Source organism: Passer domesticus, chromosome 20 (genome assembly GCF_036417665.1).
Source record: "Passer domesticus isolate bPasDom1 chromosome 20, bPasDom1.hap1, whole genome shotgun sequence".
NCBI lineage: Eukaryota > Metazoa > Chordata > Aves > Passeriformes > Passeridae > Passer > Passer domesticus.
This window is the reverse complement of record NC_087493.1, coordinates 5,684,563-5,705,523: the sequence shown is the minus strand read 5'-3', so window position 1 is coordinate 5,705,523 and position 20,961 is coordinate 5,684,563. Positions and strand designations below refer to the sequence as shown.

The 20,961-nt window shown below is 40.9% G+C and overlaps 1 protein-coding gene across 11 annotated transcripts in view; it reads left to right on the top strand.

The window, feature by feature from the left end:
- Nucleotides 1-20,961, top strand: part of ANKFN1 (ankyrin repeat and fibronectin type III domain containing 1) — a 132,713-nt gene that overhangs the window by 86,417 nt on the left and 25,335 nt on the right. For all 11 annotated transcript variants that reach the window (XM_064395186.1, XM_064395184.1, XM_064395183.1 and 8 more), the window contains 6 exons: nt 7,969-8,066; nt 8,671-8,761; nt 12,013-12,120; nt 17,870-17,969; nt 19,116-19,248; nt 19,859-19,975. In XM_064395186.1, coding sequence (XP_064251256.1) covers nt 7,969-8,066; nt 8,671-8,761; nt 12,013-12,120; nt 17,870-17,969; nt 19,116-19,248; nt 19,859-19,975 — 647 coding nt within the window. The remainder of the gene's footprint in view (nt 1-7,968; nt 8,067-8,670; nt 8,762-12,012; nt 12,121-17,869; nt 17,970-19,115; nt 19,249-19,858; nt 19,976-20,961) is intronic.

Here is a 20,961-nt window from a genome sequence, read left to right as displayed (position 1 = left end):
AGGAAAAAGGCTCGTATCATAATATTGTTGAATTTTAGACACTGCTTTGCCTTTTACATTCGCTTTGACTTACCAAAATTATTGAGTGTTTGGGGGTTTTTTAATTGTTTGTATGTGGCTGTTACAGCTTCTATTTCATAGGTATGGCTCAGAAGAGGTGAATTCCTTGTAGTCAGTGGCAGGACTGGGACTCAAGACTTTCAGCTTCTGTCTTGAAGGAGGTCATTGATTTAGCAGATATTTTGATTAATGGATTTGGGAATGAAGACTCACTGAAGATTTAAACAAAACCAGAATGTCTTCATAGGGTTTATGGCAAAGTTTCCCTGCTCATAGCTTCATCTTAAGTCTTCTCTGGCCCATCATGGACTTTCTTGGACCATTGAGAAGCACCAAAGGCCTTATTTGCCTGCCCAGCCAAAGCCTGATCCTGTTCTAGTAATCAGATCTGACCCCCAGAACTAATGCCTGTCTGTAAATTTGGAACCAGCTTGGGACCTGCTGCAAGCTCCTGCCTCATGTATTGAGCATAAACTACAGGGTTTTCTGCTTCCATGCACGGGTGCCCAGTTAGTTCAGGCATGAACACCCCATTAGTTTTTGTACGAGCACCCAGTTAATTTACTAATGAACACACAGCTGGCTCCCCCATGAGCTCCTTCTTAACCCACACCTGAGCACCCACTTGGCTCACTCCTGAGCACAGTGATGGACATGGAGGGCAGTTTGCAGTAGCCAGGGGCATCTGAGGAGTGGGAGGAGGTCAGGACAAGCCATGTGCTGCTCACAGCTGGCCTGGCCATGTCTCAGTGTGATGGAAAACCCAGCAATGAGTGAAAGCCCCAACAGAGATAAAGGAAGCTGACAGTAGGTGAGCGGGAGGACAAGTGTACTAAGTTCAGTCCAGAAAAGATGGTGGGAAGGTGTTCACTTAGATGTTTTTGTAATTATATTTACTTCCTCTCACTTTGAATTAATTATTAAAAAATTGTGTTAATTGGCAATTAATTAAATTAAGTAAAATCTCCCCAAATCAAGGCAGGTTTGCCTGCCACACCTGTCTGCATTTCTAGGGAAGGTGAAAGCTCTTTAAGTTACTGTAGGGATTATTTTATAAAGAAATAAAAGCCTTAAATATGGTTAATTAATGTCTGTGCAGCAAAGTCCCTCTTCATATCACAGAGGAGCTAGAGGACAAGGAGTGGAATGTCATTAAACAGATTCCTTGAATTAGCCCCTGAGTATTTCCTCCCTTTGTTCCCCACACTTTGCAGTGCTCTGCTTTGCCTCCTACATTGTGACAGATTACTTTTCTGTGTGCGTTTTCCCAGCTGCTGATTAATAATTCAATTTTGATGTCGTGTTTTGGGCCGAAGCTGAGCCTGCCCGTGTGCGCTTTGTGCCGACGATCGCGCGCGGCAGCTTCCCGCGGCTCTGGCTGCACAGAGCACAGGAGAGCAACGCTCCCACTGGGAGGGGAAGCTTGCAGAATCCAAGCCAAGCTTTTCCAGGATGTGAAGCCTCTGCATAAGAACCCCATTTATTCTTCAATCCACTCTCACAGTTCTAACACATGTTCTCTCCCACTTTTCCTTCCATGGCCACAGTGGCGTATGTTTGTCATTTCAGGGCTGAGAAAAAGTCTTGGCTGTTATTGTAATCCATTGTAGCTTTCTAACCACTGGCCCACATTGGAAGGCTGCATGTGCACCCACATGGCACATTTTCTTAGTTATTTATAAAATGTTAGTAAGAAATGTCATTTTCACTAACAGAGGAAAAAAATTCCTTCTTGTACTGGAATAGCTGGCCTTATTGCAAACAGATAGAGAATTGCTGGGATTTAGAAAACGCTAATCAAATACTTGAGAAAAAAGATCAATTTTTTTTTTATATTCTCTTGGTGAGAATTTTATTAAAATTCAGTAAAAATAGTCTCTTATAAATCATTTATATAATGCAGATTTGCTTTAAGATGAACTAGTCATGAAACCATGATCAAGCAAAGATGTGTCTTTGGCACCCAGCCTGCTGTCATAATGGTTCCCATAAATGTCAAGACATAAAATAGAGTATTCTGGCCTGGGTCAAAGGAACATCCAGAAACAGGGCCACAAGAAAGGTTATTTAACATCATTGGTTATTATTAGCAGGCGTAAAACGCAAAGGAGCCCAGAGCTGTTGGGAAGAAGATTTACTGCAAATAAAGTATTTGATTATTAAAAGAAAAAAATCTCTGCAATAAGTAATGTGAAGATTTATAGCCATGGAAGTTCCAAATGAAGATGAGCTCTCTAGGAATAGTCTAGATATGCTTTTTTTGGTACTGTCTTGCACTGCTCTATCTCGTTCTGCTGAGAGGCCCTTAAATCTCCCTGCAGCTCTTACCCACCACACCACAGCAGTGACTTTTTTGCCTCAGGTGGGCACAGAGCTGGTTTTTTGAATCTTTTTTCATTCCTCTTCAGCTTTACTGATGCTTCTACTAACCCAGCACAAAGAGCCTTGAATAAGTTTACAGAAATAACTGAAATTATAGATAAGATCCAAAATAATGAACACTTGTGTTTAGAGAAGTTTGGAGCTCAGGTTTTAATTTAAGCTGTACCTGGAAATCCAAGTCCCAGGCCATGACTGTGTTTTAACTTCTGTGTTTGCACAAACTGCTCAGTGCCAAACATTTGTTTTTTTCCTAATGGAAGTATTATGTTGTCAGTAGTCCCTCCAGCTGGTATGACTTGTCTTTCTCCTATAATTTCTTGGAGGATTTCCAAACATGAGAAAGGCATGAACACAGCCTGAACTGAAAATCTGAAAAAATTCGGTTCCTTTCCTAAATCAGGCTGGAGACAACAGCTGAAAACAGCAAGGAGGAGCTGACCAAATACTGCAAACAATGTTCTCCATCAGAGATCTCTACGCCAAGAGATTCCTGCTTTTCACTAATGTTCAGGTCTCTTCACTTGTTTGATAAATATTTGTTTAGGGTCCTTCATCCTGATTTTATTCATATAAATGGCAGAGTTTAATGTCTTTAAATCCAGCTGCTAAGACATTATGAGAGTAAATCATTGAAATTTTTTCAAGATCAGCAAGCAGAAAAAGATGGCGTGAAGTGGTTTCTGGTGGTGCTCTCTGTCTGTATTCTATTTCAAAGGAAGCTAATAAATAACACAGTTATTTGTTTGGAGGCCCTTGGGAACACAAGATAAGACCACCATCAGCCCAGGCCCCGGACATGGGAGGAGGGGAAGGAGACAGAACCTTTGCTGCTCAAGCCTGCCTTAAAAGCTTGAGTGACAGAACACACTGCCCAAGGTCACTCAGCAAGTCAGGAATAAAATCCAGAATTCCAGCTCCATACACTACTCTGCAGACCCCAACAAGCAGCAACAGAACTCCTGTCCCTCAATCTAATTAATGTACTCAGCAATTCAGTAATATAAGTGCAAGGAAAAACAAATGTCAAGACAAGAAACAAATTCTACTGTGGCTCAGGCTATTTACTTGACTCAAGGGAAGGTGCTTTCCTGAATGAATCTACAATAGGGTCAGGAGGTGCTTTTTGTCTTCCCTTTGCCCTTTATCTGTCTGCCTGTCTCTCTGAGAAGCTATTAAAGGCATGCTCAGTATAACAGAAGGACTGTGAGTGGAAAAGAAACAGGTGAAAATAAACTTCTCCCTTTATTTTAAAGTGCGTGAATTGAGTATTTTAAAAAAAAAAAAAAAACTAGAAAAAAAACTTGGCCACAAGTAAGTTACATAACTTAAGCCAGTCTAAAATTATGTGCCAGCAATTTACATGAGTTTTATGTAACTGTTTATACTGCTGTTTATTTAAAAATTACTACTTATCTTGGCGACCGCAGCAACACATCGTGCATTTGCTAGCTCTGGAATACAGGGCACCTTCATTAAAACACATAGTCACCAATATATTAAACACACAAAAAAGCCCTGCTCTGACATAACATGAAGTGTCAGATGGAAAGCCGCAACAGCAAAGACATTCAGCGTTCACAACAAAGCAGCCCTTTGGGGTGTTCAGAACAGGACTGGAACATGCTCCATCCTTAATTCACCCAACAGCTTTCAGGTCCTTTACAGCACAGTTGGTGCAGTCTACAAGACCAGCTCCTGTTCCTGGGCTCTTATAAAGGACCCTCTTCATCCTCAGCTTTCTATACTTGAGCAGGTTTATAATTCAGCATTTACATGCTGAGGTGAGGCAGCCTTTTGTCCCTTCTTAAAGTCCCAAGGACTTCAGTGTGACACAAATGGTTGGTAATTTCTGTTTGCTCTCTCCTAGCACTCTCCCTCTCACAAAGGAGGCAAAGATTTAGCTAAATCTTCATGATGGGTTGCTCATGCACAAATTAGATAATTTTTAGGTCCAGATCCTTCAGCAGGGTGAGACCATGAGTGGCTTTGTGTTGGTACCAGGAGGAGCTGCAGACATCCCACAAGGCCAGGCAGTGGGAGCAACAGTGGCCTGGTATATGGATTCTGCCCTTGTGTTGGGGCCTGTTGACTGAACAAGGTGCTCTACCCCTCCTTACCTCATTTTCACTTCTATTAAATAGGAAAACTGGTATCTATGTCCTCTTAGGAGGTTTCTAGCCCAATCAATATAACAGAATATTATGTATTATTTTTAGATGACCATTACAGTGGAGAGCTGAAAACTGGCAATGCAGAGCAAGAGATATAAACCTAAGTGATAAATTATTTCCATCAATTTGCATTTCTTTAAAGCTGTATCATGTCATCTTCTCACTTGAGTCAGTAAAATCATGGGAGGAAAAAAGTTTGTTAAAATTATAAGTAAGCAAGAAAATTCCAAAACTTGTTTTGAGTTTCTTTATGACAGATATACTTTGAAATGAGGGGAAAAAGAAGGCACTATTCCAACAGAGCTGTTGAAAAAATATTTATTTTTCAGTTATGGAAATTTTTATTGAAACTGGGGGATGGTTTTTTTTGCAAAAGTGAGGTTTTAAAATAAATATATTTGAAAATTAAGTTTTGAGTAACTTTGGATACACCATCTTGTTAGGCAAATATCCTTTAAAAGGAGGGTTCTCAACCATGATAGCCATAACCTGATCCACAGGCAAATATCAATTCCTATGTTTCAATTCCATGGGGCTCAGCCACCACTGGCTAAGCTAAAAAGAAAGCAAAATGCTGGCATTGCTGGCTGCATAGGGAGAGGCACAGCTGAGCACAGGCTCAGCCTGGCAGCCAGGGAAGGGTGGGATGGTGGGGGGACCGTGGGGCACCCAGGGTGCACCCAGCAGCTCTTGGCAGGACAATCCCTGGGACACTGGGACACTGGGACACTGTCCCAAGGCAGCTGCTGTGCCTCGAGGGGCTGGGACATCCCAGTGCCACTCAGCATTCAGGGGCTCACTGGGGCAGCAGCTTGCCCTGGGAGATCAGAGCGAAGCCCTGTGATTTACTGTCACAAAACCTCTCAAACTTCCCTGCTGCTCCTGGGATGGCTTTGAGGATCATGTCAGCCCATTCTCCCCCTGGAAACTCAGCGTCTCTCCCTGAACTCAGCAGTCTTTGATTATTTCTGAGAACAAGCTGCCACGCTAGTCACAGTGTTGTGGTGTTCCTGCTGGTCACAGGCTTACAGACAGGCAGGATTGCAATCCTGCTCAGATTAAGGCATTAACTCCTCTTCAGACAGTGTGCCAGCATCTTGAAATTTTGGGAGCACTCCTCTAAATGCCAAATGCAAGTAGAAGGGGACCCACATCAAGGACAGGGCTGCAATGTTTATTTGTGTAAGCTACCCAAATTTAAATATGACTCTCAAAGTACCAAGTTATGTCTGGGCAGCCTCCAGTCCATGGAACAGTTAAAAATTTGGGAAGATCAAAAGCTGCTTAGAGCTACTTCTCTCGTCCTTGGTTTGTGCTTTGTGCTGCCCGAAGTGTGGCCCAGCCACTGCCCCTCCCTTGCAGCAGGACACTGGGGCACTCCTGGGGATTCCAGTGAAGGATTTGTGGCAGAATCTGTCTGAGTGACACTGTCTTGCTTGACATGAATCCTTGGAAATGGATTCTGACTGGTGTCTGAAGTGACTGCAAGCCGTTGACAACACGTTCAGCAGTCTGAACGGGGTTTCTCCTTCTGGAAAACAGAAAACATGTCTAAGTCTGCAGCATGTGTACAGTGTCTGCAGCGATTTAAAACGAGTGGAGTTAGAAACCTTGAAAATCACGGTTTACAATGGAAACTCTGACAGGCCATCAAGTTCAATGTTGCTTTTAAGCATTCCTATAATTAAACTGTCAACAAAACCCTACAATACAGTACTGCAACAGTCTCTACATTTTCCTACTAATGTGCAGAGATAGCTTCCACTAAGGGTGGCAGTAATTGGGTATTTAAAACCCGTGGAAAACTAGAAAAATACATGGTGAAAAAATTCAATGAGAATAAAAAAAAACCAATCTTCTTTTCATTGCAGCAAACACAGAAATGTTGCAGAGCATGCTGTGCAATTATAGAAACAAAGTGCAATCATAGAAAAGGAACGATTAGGGAAGAAGGGAAAAATGAGTTGTGCTATTGATACTTGGCTGTTTCAGAAAAATGTGTTGGCAGTTAAATGTTATATATGCTGAACAAGAAATTCTCTGAAGCAGTTTTCCTTTAACATGAAAATACCAGTATGACACTGCCAGAAGATGAAAATTCCATATGCTGAAATTAGAATACCTATATCCTCTGATCCATTCTAAATTATCAACTCCAATACTAATTAATATACAAATAAGGTGTCTAAAAACTATTCCATGAGTAGATTTCACAAAAGAAAGGAAAGCTTTATATTGAATTCTGTGGTGTAAATCCAGGAAATTAATGAGATTTCCCAGTTTCTACTGTAGAATAATTCAAGAGATTAATTTCACTGAGATTTTGATAGATTTTCCTGGAAGTTTGAATCTGAAGGTACAGGTCACTAAATCCCAGAGGTATGACTCCAGATTTAAAGAGGATGACACCTCTCATTAATAAGGAATAATTTAAGAAAAAAAGCTGGTTTCCTGCCTGCAGCCATCTGTTCCTCACTTGCACATATTCTTTTTTCAAAATCACCCAGTAGTATTTCTTGGTCTGCTCAATACTATTTTATGTGCACAATAATTTTTTTTCAAGTACTGAGGAAGAGTATGGACAGCAGGACTGCTGATTCCATGACCCCTGAGCTCAGCAGGAACAGGGGTGACAGGAGCACTTTGGTGAAGGTGCCCATCACAATTTGGGCTGAAGGAAATTTGGGAGGGGTCTGTCAGCCCAGCAGCACTCAAATCCCTCTGAAAGTGGATTCAGCTTACCAGGTCCTGCTGGAGCTCTGCAGTGACCAGAGCAGCAGTAGGCCTGGCCAGGAGAGCCAGAACTACTGAAACCAGCCAGGAGCTCCAGTGAGTGTCTAGTCCAAGGAGAATATTTCTATCCTAATTAGCCAAGGGTACTCTGTGGGCCTGAGAAGCCAAAAGGACTCTCTGCCCATGCCCACCTGTGGAAATCAAATGCAAGTCAGTGCAAATCCAATGCTTTTTGTTGGTTGGGATGTATAAACTGCCAAATGGCATTAACAGGTCCAAGTCTTTAGCCATCTTTTTTTTTTTTTTTTTTTTTTTTTTTAACTGCTTCTCTGTCTTTAAAAGGAAATTGCTTAAATTAGGACAATGGTGACTCAAAGTAATTTGTATTGCAGTCTATTTTTAAGCATTCTTTCCTGAAAAGCTTTTGGGTTTATCTCCCATACACAGAGATATAATTTAATCATTGTGTATTTGCTATACATTACTGTTAAACAGGACTTCTAGTACCCACATGGACTGGAAAACTGCTAGGAGAAAAGTTAACCTGTAAGTGATTCAAGTCCTTTGGCTTCTTTGCTTGGACTGGTACCTGACTTGATTTTCTCCCGCTATTTGTTTCTAGTGCAATGGAGCTCTTCAGAAGACTTTTCTCCTTTGGCTGGTGAAATAATCATGGATAATCTTCACTCTTTGAGGTGCTCCATCACAGGTCTCAGGACGGTGAGTTCCAGAGGACTCATTTAGACCTTCATGGCCCAGTCCCCACAGTGGTACAAAGACATGAGAATTTGCATCAGCACCCCTTGGAAATCACTGCAGAGCCTTTCTTGTAGCAGCATGTTCCAGTGGTTGAGCACGATATGTCTGGTAACCATAATTCAAAAGTCAAAAATGAATATAAGCAATTTTTGAGTTATCATTCTCAGGAGAAATTGGGACAGACTGGAGCAAAAGCTGCTGTTTTCTGGATCATAGGATAATCAGTGCAGATCAAAGGCTCTTGAGAAATCTCGACCTGACTCTGACGACCAATACCTCAAATAACAACTCTTTCTCTTCTCCTTCTTCCAGAAATGTACATGTTGATGCAGTCATTCTCATTTTTGCTATTTGTCCTTGTATATCTATTTTACACCAAACAGAATTGGGTCTCAAACCTTGTCCTCAAATCTTTGCTGTATGTTTCAATTTATCATGGTGCATTTAAATTATTAAAGCTATTTAAGATGAAAAAAAAAATCTTTGTGAGGAACTGCTTTGCAGTTGTTACAGCCAAGATTTTGAATCCAGTGATAGTTCTGACTCCAGTTGTTTCCACTTGCAGGGCCAGAGATATTATATCCGTGTCTCAGCATACAACATGAGAGGATGGGGACCTCCATGCAAATCCACTCCTGAATATGCTTCTCCTTCAAGTAGGTTGGGTTGGTTGGGCCTCCAGTTTGCTTAGTGATGATGGAGTTCACAATGTAATTGTCATGCCATCTAGGAGTGAAATAAATAATAAAACTCAACTCCTTCCAACTCCCAGAAATTAGGCAAAATAATAATTGATGTATATTTATGTCTCAGCTTTTATTCTTCTCCAATCCTTTGACAGAAAATTGTTTTCTAGTCATGAACACTTTAAAAAATTAGGAATATTTTAATCTTCCTTTCTCTTAGGAGAGTTCTGATACATGGAACTTCATTTTTCAGTACATTAATGGATTAAAAGCTGATTCTAAACTGCTAGAAGCAAAACACAAGTATCTCATGTACTTTTATGCTTTACCTTGTAGCATTATAGATCCCATTCACTGGACCACTCTTACAGCATCCTGTACATAAAATACTCCAGTGTGGACACACGTGGTGGTAGGATGTCGCCTGTAAATGTTGCAGAAATGTCAAAAAGAAAATGTTCCTTTTTCAATCTCTGACAGGTCTCCTCAAACTTCATTAGGGCTATGAGTTGTCATTTGTAATTTTTAATCTATTATAATCACGTTGTATTGTTAGTTGCTTTTCCAGACTCTGTTCCCTGCCAAACTGGCTCAGTGTATTACAGCTCCCCTTGTATTGATTACTGCAGTAAAGTGGGACTTCTCTTTTTATTGCATTAACACTAGTTTTTATCAGGCTAATGTAGCAATTTAATAACCTTGCATGCTAATGTGAAAAAATGTAACAAGCTGTACCTACTCTCAGTAGTCATAATGGAGAGGGTTGGATAAATAAGGCTTTTGCATTACCATTGTCCCATTTTGCTTGAATTTTTTTCTTGTGTTTTCTCCAGAACAATACCAGAACTAGGCTAAAGAAATATTCTGCTTGAGAACAAAAATGAGCTACAGTCATGGGAAAAAAATCTACTGTGGATTACTGAATAACTTGGTGATGTGCAATTACCTTGACTATAGCCAGGTGTAACTACACAGGACTTGGCCCCAGAAACCCAAAATTTACATCAGCTGGGGGACAGATTCTTTCACAGTAGCTGCCAGTTATTCAGCCAAATATCCCCAAAGAAGGAGCACTCCTGGCAAGACAGGTGGTATTTAAGACTGCAGCTTTGTATGATGTGAATTTTGCTTTCAGCATATTGCATTCTATTCGCTTTTTATAGTCCCCTGCTATTAACCTTCTGAAATCTGACATTATGCACCAGTTCCAAAGTTTTGGGTGTGAAGGAAATCTTCCTGCAGATTTCAGTGGATCAGCACAAAAGCCATGGAGAGAATTCTGTTCATTCCCCTTGTACAGTATCTCGGGTGCTAATAGTACAGAAAGTTCTGTAATTGCTGGGTTTAGGGCCACATGCTTAAGCTTTCCAGTAAGACCAGCAGAACCTAAATGCAAACCTTTTCATTAAGTAATACTCACATTAGAGAGACAAGATGTTATTTACCATTGCAGTTACTGGGGTCAGAGCTTCCCTATTCACGACTGCATTCACCACTGGTTTTGAAAAGCTGATTTGTGCTTGGCAAGCTGACATTACACCAATGCTGCATAACAAAATATGGCCCTGAGCTAAAATTTAAATGGGAATACATTAATGATCTACAGAGTTGTCCGTAACAGCAGCCATGAGAATATGCAGGGGAAAGGAAATCTTCAGGGCCTGATGCTGAGTCCAATCCCAGAGCATCAAAGGCTGGTGACACTCTTGGGGATGTGTCTCTGTGTGGTGACAGGGAGCATTTGCCACTTACCCCACACACAGCAGCAGCCTGTAAAGTGGTGGTCAGCACTGTGCAGCTTCTCTGTAAAATCCCAGTAGACAGAAATATTTCTAGGTTTATTCATTATCAGGTGAGTGATGGACAATGATGGAAGCTGGTCTGGTTTCTGTGTCATTTTTAAGGCAGTCAGCAATCTGGAGATTCAAGAAGTTGGAAACCACTAGGACAGAGAAATCACAAGGTTGTTTGAAACTCTACCAGTCTGATAACACCAAAGCACTTTGAGACTGGTGAGTTGCAGCTGGTCCCTCCTGGCTGCTCCCAGGAGCTCTGAGGACATTTTCCCCGCACGGAGCAGTAAATGCAGCTGGCCCTGATGTGGGCAGTAGCACAGAGCACACAGGACAGCCCCTCTGCGGCTGTCACACTGCCCACAGGCTATCAGGATACCAAATGTCTTCTCGTTCCAGCCTTTCATGGGGCTTACTCTGGCTGCTACACTAAATGTAAATAAACAAGTATTTATATCCCTGGCATAGTGAGCCCATTGGAAGGAATGCTTGACTCCAAACTTGCACTAGAAACTGGATCTGTATATTTAGTGAGTGAGCAAACTGCTGGTGGCTACGAGTACGTACACGGCCTCTGTGCCAGCAAGATGGGAGCATGTCTCCTGTGCAGACAGATCTCTTAATGCCTTGATCCACCATTCCTTTGGGCTGGGAAAAGGGTGCAATGAGCTTTTCTCATTACAATCAAAGTATGAAAATAGCCAAGTCTGGAATTAAAGAGCTCCTTTCTGATACACCCCGTTTCTTCCTATTTCTGATGAGTTTGTTTTTTAAAATGTAGACTGAGATTCTCATTAGCAGCAAGTGAGTGAAAACAAAGTCTGTTGGAGGTTGAATGTGTGTGGGACAAACGCAGCAGGTTTTTGCCTCAGGAGTGCAGTGCTGAGCAGCCCATGGCTCCAGGGCAGGAACCGCCAGCATTTGTTCAGGCCTCTGCTGGGAGCACATCTCCAGAAGTGATTTTATTCCAAGCACATTTCTTTGGCTACAGGGCAAGCTCTGGGGGTAGGAAGATGTTCATTCTCTGCCTTGCAGAACTGTAGGCAAGTTGTGGAGCCGCCTGGTGCCAGCAGGAGTGAGCATTGTGTGACCTTGGTGAGGGGCTAAGCCAGGACAGGCTGAGAGCAGCCCCTCACTGCAGCACCAGAGCCCATTCATGGACAGAAACACACACGTTCAAGTCAGTCACTACAGGAGCTTCTCAGAGCTGCTTGTGAGCTCTTTGTTAATAATCATTATGATTAATCACCCAGCTGGCACAAGGCAAAGAAACCTCAGTGTACAAGTAACAACAGACTTAGAAACGACTCCTGCCTGCCGAGATGCAGAACTCCTCTAGAGACGAGAAGTACCAGAGGCAAGAAAATATTTTTAGACTCTCTCCTGCACCTTTGTGTTCCATTTCTGTTTATTTCCTTTGTTGAATAGACTGGAAAGACTGCAGTGGAAGAGAGCCTCGGCACAGGGGACACACAGAGGCCCTGGAACGCCTCCTTCAGCAGGTCCGAGCAGCTCACCAGCACCACAACTGCAGAGGTAAGGAGGAAGAGCTGCCTGGTAGGGCACCAGCCAAAGCCTCGGTGGCGCCTGCAATTTTTAGCAGTTTTCTAACTAGGTCATACCTTCTCATTCATCAGGAAAAGAAAGATATTAATATTGGCCCATCTGGAATCACTTTAGCACGCTATCTCGCTCTTAACCCTTGAAATCAGTTGGATGAAAACATCTGAAGGTTGCAATGTGCACACACACAGGCACAGTCTGTCTCCCTCCATACCCTACACACCTATTGATTTGTTTTTCCCTACAAATTAGTTTCACACAGGATTCCACTAAAATGTTTTAAGGAAGGCTTTTTTATCTTTTCATATAAAGAAATACTTTCGGCAGTTAACAACTGGTTTGGATCAAAAGGGAGGAATTGGCTGCCTCCAAATGGAAGACACTAAGTGGATGGCATGCCAATCCATAATGAAAAATACTTGCACAATGCAATGGGAAGATAAGATTGCTACATTTCAAAACAGAATGGATCAAAACTAGGAGAGAGTTCAAATCTCAACCAATCTTCATTCATGAGAAACAGACTGTGCCTTTAATAGCTCAAGAGCCAAGGCAACATCTTGGCATTCTTTTTAGAGCCTATATAAAAACTCCTGTTCTATATGGGTTGTTGAAAAGTACTATTTATTTTCTTAAAATAAACTTCTAACTGGAATAATGCCTCATTGCAAAGGGACTTAGTTTAAACAGAAAAGTTAAACTATCATGAAGTTTTCATTTTTTCTTCACCTAGTATGAATGATATGTCAAGTTATATCAACTGATTTAAAATCATAGAAATATTTTGAGCTAAAATCATCTGGCTAAAATGAAAAGATGCAGCCTTTGTTCTTTACATGCAAATTTGTAACCATCACACTGATCCATGGTCTGACACATCCCACTGTAACCATAGCAACTTAAACTATTCATCTATGATGCTTGGAAAGGAGATATTGCAAGAAAATGTTTTTTCTCTAATTAAAATTCATGCAAACATTATCACTTGCAGGTGGTCTTGGTACTGAAAATACAGATTATGTATTCTATCTCTTACATGGCTTTTTGTGCTATTAAAGAAGGGGTTTTTTGTGGTACAGTTTTTCCTTTCTGGAGTTAGTCCCTATCTCAGCTCTTTCAGGCCACCTTTCCAGTCAACAGGGACTAAGTGATGGAACATCTGAAAATATTCTTAGTATAAATTGTTTTACTGACATAGCAGCCCAGAACAAAAGCAGTTATAAACATGCAGAAAATACCTCCTTTTGACATGCTGACGCCAGTGCCTGCTTCTTATAAAATTCCACTGCTCCTGAAATTAACCCCAGTCTCAATACTGAGCAAAGATCACTTCATTGTTATTTCCTAACACCTTTTCCTTGAATTATAAATTACAATACAGAAAATATGTTTAGCTCAGAACATTTTCTTCTGTGCCTGAAAGGCTGTGTGACCTCACATGGGGCAGTACCACACTGAGTCAGCCTGAGCAACACCCTTGCCTCCAACCAAATAAAAATCTCATAATTGCTTGTAATACTAGCATTACACAGTAGTATATTTTGGATAAACCAGCATGGTATCATCATAGGAGAACCTTTGGAACTTTCCTTAAATATGTGATGATGTCAATCCCTTTTATTTCACTAATTTGATAAGGAATCAAAACAAAGTTTACAGGAAAAGTAAGAATTATGACATAACTTTGACCCAGAAATTTTATTCTGATATTTATCAACCTCAGTGGAATCTGAGGAGTTTGATCAAGGATCTGATATAAGCTTCTCAGAAAACCCCAAACAGCTTTCACTTCATGTAATACAGAGGCTTGATCTCTATTCTTAATAATGTAAATTAGCATGAGTGAGTGGCAGGCTGGAAGTCAGCCTGGCCCTGCTGTTTGCACACAGGCTGAGGACCTGCCCAGGCATTTTTCTGGTTTTGCCATGATTCCCTTTACCACATTCCAATTAATGCCAGCCTTGGGATGGCTGTTTGCCCCGTCAGTAAACAGCTGGACAGCAGCTGCTTGAGGAGGATCCTTGACTCTGCCCCAGCGCTGGTGAGCTGTGAGAGCAGAAGCAGGCTCTGCAGAATCAGAGCTCAGTGGGAGCAGAGCTGGGAGCAGAGCTGGTGCCAGGCACCCCGAGTGCCCCACAGTGAGTCCTGGGGGGATGTGCTCCTGCTGCTTGCTTGGCTCACAGGGCAGGACAAGTGGCAGGAAGGTGGAAAAAACTGAGAGTAATCGATCTAAATGGTCTGAGATTATCTGAACAATGCAGGCAAAAGCCTCAGAAGCCAGAGGAGCTGGAGGATGAGGTTGTGTGCTGCTGCTCCTCGGGATCTGGGAGGGGACATTGCCCACATTCCAGGCAGATCTTTGCCCAAGTCTGTTCATTCAGGCTCTGCCTTTTGCCCTGTGCTCTGCATTGCAGGCGCTGCAGAAAACAAGCTTACAAAAATACCAGGAAGAATACACTGGAATGTACAGTGAGTTTAAGAGCTTTTGGAATTAGATCAGCTGTTGCTTTTGAACCTGCTCTGTGATATGATGAAATCTCCTAGGGAATTACTTAGGAAGCTTTGCTTTCATATGTTTAATCTTCTGGAAAACCCTGATGATTACAAATAAGAGTCATCCATTTGTCTTTATAATTCCATGCTACAGACTATCATAACTGAGTTACAACAATTGTACGTCCTGGCAACACTTCAAATATATTTTTAAGTATTTTTTTTCTTTTAGATCTTTCTTTCTAAACAATTCAGAGTAGATTAAGTAATTGTGTGACGCTTCATTAAGAAAGGAACCCAACTCTGCAGTAGAATTCTTACCAGATATTTTCCTTCTGAAATTCGGTTGAAATGTATTTCACTAGACAAGTCAGAGGTCAGATAAAAATATTCTCTTTTTAATTTGATTCACAAGCAGCACACATAGTTTTAATTGCATTTAGCAAAGAGAGGGATCTCTGATTCCACAAGGCATTTAAGATGTTTAGATTGTAATTCTTTGTGAGAGTATAGAAAAGTGGATTTGAGAACCAAGCTATAGACTGAGAAGCTCAGGTTGAGAATTTAAGAAGAGACCCCAGATGCACACAAGTTTGAGGGGATGGTTCTTATTCTTACAATAGGTTGCTTTTAAGTATGGGTTGTAGTTACATTAAAAAATGCAAAGAAATCGTTATACACCCTCTACCTTCAAAGAGAAGGCTGCCAATGTCATAAATACACCTTTTTATTTAATTGCCTATTTCAGATCAGGTTTGAATGCTTCTGATCTAAATCTAATCACTGGAAATTCTCCCAGCTTGGCTGCTATGTGCTCACTCCCAAACTTCTATTAAAAGAGCTCACAGCTCAGTTGCTGTATCATTTGTTAATATAAACTTACTGTATTGCTACTGGTGCTTTTCTATGAAGGTTACTCTATGTTATTTATTAGTTAATTAAGTAACAGACAAAGTTCCATTTCCTGCAGATCCAAATTATCCTCTAATCTCAGCTCCATGTTTTCTGGCTTCTACACACACAATACTGTAACATAAAAGCAGACAGCAATATAGGAGAGTTTACCATCTCCATCTAGTTTTACATTAATTCTTTTGCTGTTGGCTTCTGCAAAGCTGTGGACTAAACCCAAACCACTAAATAGACCAATAACATACATTTCACTTGTAATGCACCCTCTTATTTTAATGCTGCAGTCTCTTGGTGTTTTGTACAAAATTATGTTGCTTTGCCTTCAGTAATTTCCTCCTCCATTCCCTCTGTGTAGATGGAGGGAATACAGAAGAAAATAATTAGAATGAAATTTATATTCCTAAATTGATCTTAACCTTGGCAGAATTAAACAGTAAGACAGGAGTTTTCATGTAGCATTTGGTTTACATTACTGCAATACCCTGAAAAATGTTCACAGTAAAATAACCATTATCTGAAGAGATATTGATTGAAATACAAATTAACATTTTTCAAAGGAGAAGAAAACAAAGGAATAGTCATGGATTTGGATGAGTCTGTTTAAGCTGAAGAGTGCATTGGAGAATATGCCATGGAGAATAAGTTTGCACTGGAAAGACAATGGATTTGATGATCTAATAAGTGTCATACATCTAAACTGTATGATTTCACCCACAACAGAACCTTGTTCTCTTTGTACTCGCTGTTCCACAGAGCAGTAATTATTGCTAACAATGTGTCTGCTTGCTGGGGCTTTCAATGTGCCAATCGTGGTGCAAATTTATTCAGCATTTAAAATATGCCGAGCACTTCCACAGATGGGGTTGTGAAAACAGCAAATTTAGATGTTCTTCAAATATTCAAAATTAGAACTCACCGGGGAGACACAGACAGGCACCTCCTATTCTGCACCAGAGGTAAGAGGGAAATACTCTGAGAGCACCTAAGCAGATGATCTGCAGTTTTCAGCAAGTGGCTCTTCATGAGTCATGTTTGGGTTTTTTTCCCACTGGAGAAGGGTGTCCCTCAAAATGTTTCACACTTCAGTCTGAATGGGGATCCATGCCTCATCCAAATAAACAGTCAGATCCTGGAAAAGTGAGATGCACTTTCACAGTGACATTTTTTGTTTTGTCTTTCTTTTCATATCACAGCAAATATCTGAAGAATTAATTCCATTTTTCAATGTATTTCTGCTGTTTCTCTTACACATGAAAAAACATTAAACAGCACAGACATTGCAAAAACCAAAACCAAACCCAAACAGTGTTAAATGCCCATTGCTTTCAAATCCAGATATGAATAACAGTAAATTATAAAGTCCTGCATGTCCCTGATTGCCACCTCTTGGTGTGCCCTCCAAACCTGCTCACAGCACACAGGTGTTACACGGAACTCATGGCTTTCAATGGCCATGGGAAGATATTTCCTTGGCTTACAAGGCCATGCATGAGAGAAGGGAAGACATTTAGCCAAATTCGCCAAAGTGAAAAAGAATAAAATGTATAAAAATTTAACAATATTTTCTTAGAACATTGGGACAATTTTATACAATTCTTCTGCTGGAGAGCTGGCCCAGGGACGCTGGCAGGCACACAACAGGTCTCAGCTTTGACATGAAGTGAACAAAAGAGTTTAACACCTCTTTCTTGGACTCCAGATTACTGGGAAGCAAAGGTAACTGTGGAAGCTCTGAGCAATGCATGAGTGGAAGTTGTTGTGATGGAGAAAAAAAAATCCAAGAACAGCAGATGCATTTAATGTGATATAGAGAAAGATGAGGGTTAATGTGGTCTCCTCAAAGTTTTCCTTAGGTTGCACGGGTGATGCTGGCATGTCAGTGTCACCAGTGCACCAATTATTCACTTCTTGGAAGCTTAAGCTACATATGGTAAGAAATTCAGAAAGTACAACACCCTAAAATGGTGACTGATTATTTAAATCCCTTCTTGGGTTCTTGAGACCACTTGTAAAATTCCCATCCTTTCTGAGCATTAAGAGTGTGTAGGGCTGGTTCAAGCTTGCCTCAGAGCAAAAGAGCTTTATCTTGTCTGAGTTTGCAGCAAGGAAGGAAATTGTCTGCTGCTTGTATCACTAAGGTAATGAAAATACCATCAAAGAGCTGCATTTGAGCATCTTTCTAAATGTTACCTTCTGAAAGGAATGTAATGGGCACTGACTGAAATTTAGTACTGTGGTTCAAGAACCAGAAGTTTTTTATGAGACACTAACTGAAATTTAAGAGCTGAGTTTGGTTTGCTTCTTTTTCCCATTTCAGAAAGTTCTAAATTACAAAATGCTGGTCGCAAGCAGTCGGTTTCCAGAAGCCTGAAGCACCTTTTCCATTCATCAAACAAGTTTGTGAAGACTCTGAAACGGTTTGTCATTCCTTCTGTGTTCCAGGCATTCTGAATTTAGGCAGTTGTTCTGTATTAGAGAAAAGAACCTTAGAAATATGTGTGAATATGCCACTACTGATGAGACAGCAACTGGTCAGAATGAACTGATAAAATCACAGATGTGTGAGACTGGTGCAGCTGACAGGAAAAGAATGCTCCAGCTCCTACTGAAATCAATAGAATTTTTTCCTTGTTACTTTTGGAAGTGGATTCAAATTGTTACAGAGTGAAATATTCACTGCAAACCCAAAGTGCAGCTTCTGAGCTGGTTGAAAGCACTGCATCTGTTGCTGCTCATTAATGAAACTACAACGTTTATTCATTCATAATATAAAGCACTGAGCTCAGATAACACTTGAACAGTCCACTGGCAACAAGCTACACACATAGAACTCTGACATGCCCAGCTGGGTTTGCAGCCCACTGTCACCCAACTCTCAGCCCTGATTATTTGTTTTGCAAATGGGAATTGCTTATTCTGAATTATTTCTTCTTTCATTGCCAGGAGTGTTCAATTTGCATTTTCTTCTTTGTATTTTGATAATATTTTGATTCTTTCAGAAGAGCTCTCCAGAGTCTTTAAATTCCCTGCAGTCACTACTTAACATATGTAACTAATTGTGAGGGTAAATATTGAAAGGAATGATCTCTATAAACAAGTTTGCAGATATGTTGGCCAAATTACACTCAATTACACCAATGTAAATCCATAATAACCCATTTGATTTCAAATTAATTACTTCAGATTTGCTCTGAAGTAAAGGAGGGCAGAACTAAGCACATTAATGATAAGTTTTAGTAAAATTTCTGATATCTGAAGGGCATAAGGCCTCCATTGTATACTGTGTACTCTGGCAAAATTCTCACTGAAACTGATGTCAGTGGCTCACACAGATCCATAATCTCTTAGATTCATGCAGCCTCACATCATCTAAAGTGATAAACTTCCCAAATATTTTTCAGAATTCACTGACTGAAGATGCATGACCTTATATTACACAGAAGTTTAGAGCAGATGATTCACTTTGTCTCATCAGAGCTTAACATCTATGATTCTTTGACTAAATTTGGCATGGATGTGAATAGACATGAAAGGTGTTTGATAGTGTTTCCTTCTCTCTTTAGGGGACTCTACTTATCTGTTATACTTTTTTACAAAGACAATTTGTTAGTAACCAATGAAGATCAAATCCCAATTGTGGAAATCGATGACTCTCACAGTAGTTCAGTTATGCAGGATTTCCTGTGGTTCACAAAGGTAATGGGAGTCTAATTTCATCTACTGCTTCTGCAAATTTGTTGCTAGCAATGCATAGGCCTTAGCTCATCACTCTGAATGTATGAAATGATGTCAGTAAAAAGCTGAATGATGAAATGCTTTATCACTCATGTTAAAGGCAATTTTCACAAACCAGTCCTGTGAATTAAATCCTGACTGGGCCACTGACAGTGATACAATTAACTCTTAAGGCATGATCCTAGAAGAGTGATTGCTATGTGGGTACTTACAGGTTTTATGGACATTTAGAATAAGAGCCTAAAGAAATAACCAGGAGTTTTAAATTTGGTATTGTGGTTGTGCCATCACTCAAATTGTCTCACACTACTTTTTTTATACCACAAAGAACAGTAAATCAGTTTTGCACAATAGTCCAGAATCAATTGAAACACGTTCATGATGCTTACAGAGCACCTCCTGTGTGAGTCAGTATCTGTGCCATGTTTACCCAGTCAGCTGATTGCCGTCTGCAGAAACACAAAATGTGCAATATCCACTGATTTCTCAAGTCCAAATTGCATTTTAGTATCACTTCTGCTTTTGAAAATGCTGAGAACAAGAAGTGGTTGAAGTGGGTCTGTTCTTGCAGCTGTCTTGCATGTGGGATGACATCAGGTGGCTGAGGCAGAACATGGCTGTGTCCGTGTCCTCATCCACAGCACTCCAGGCCAGGCAGAAGATGCTTTCAGCTGCAGCACAGCTACAGGTGGGTCCCATGGCATACTTCTGGCTGTTAGCTCAGTCTGATCTGCAAGGGACAGAGCTGCCAGCTGTCCCTAGGACTGTCCTTTGGAGCAGCAATCTCATCCTCAGAGAAACGAGGCACTGAGTCTCTCCTGCCAGGAGGGAAGGAGTTATATTACAAGTAAAGAGGAACAAGAAAGGAAAGAAACAATAGCAAGAAAGAACAAAAGAAACAGACCAAGAAACAAACAGATATGAACCAGTAAATAATGACCAGGCAGAGAAGCCTGTGAGTTTGCAGATTGGGAATTCAAAGTTATAATCCTAATATTTGCTGCTCCAAAGCCACTTATAGGCCTATTCACTATTAATTATTAGTATCTTAATGAAGCATTTAAAGTCTGTTCTATTCCAGCCTCTGCTATGGAAGCAACCTGAGTGTTACTGAACAGGTCACTTAAATCTGTGTCTCAGTTCACTACTTGTTATGCAAATAGAAATTACACTTTCTCCAGCAGAACATTTCTACCTTTATTGTAAAGCTTTGAAGTGTTGGGTTAAGTTGAGTTTCACAACAACATGAAATCTCTAGATGGCAGGCAGACACTTTCATTAAAATAGCTACTTTTGTGGGAAAATACATTTTCAAAAAGCTGTGTGCACAGTTACTAGAAAAACAAGTATATCCAGGCCTTGCTTTCTCCTACCTTTTGTTGAAGACACCAAAACTTCCCAGAAAGTCTGTGGTGCACTGCTGGCATTACTGCAGACCCTCTTTGCTGGACACTGAGCTGGCCACACGTCCCCCAGGGCTGTGTCAGCACCATGACCTGGTGTGCAGCAGCTGGGAGAGCCTGGGGGGCCATTGCTAACAAAATGCACGTGGGATTTGGTTTACACCTTTTGGTGAGCATGCTGTGCCGGAGAGCAGCCTTCCTGGGCAGCAGCCACCTGTCTGGACTGATTTCCCCAAAGTGCCCCAAAATGCATCAATACCAGCCTGCTGCA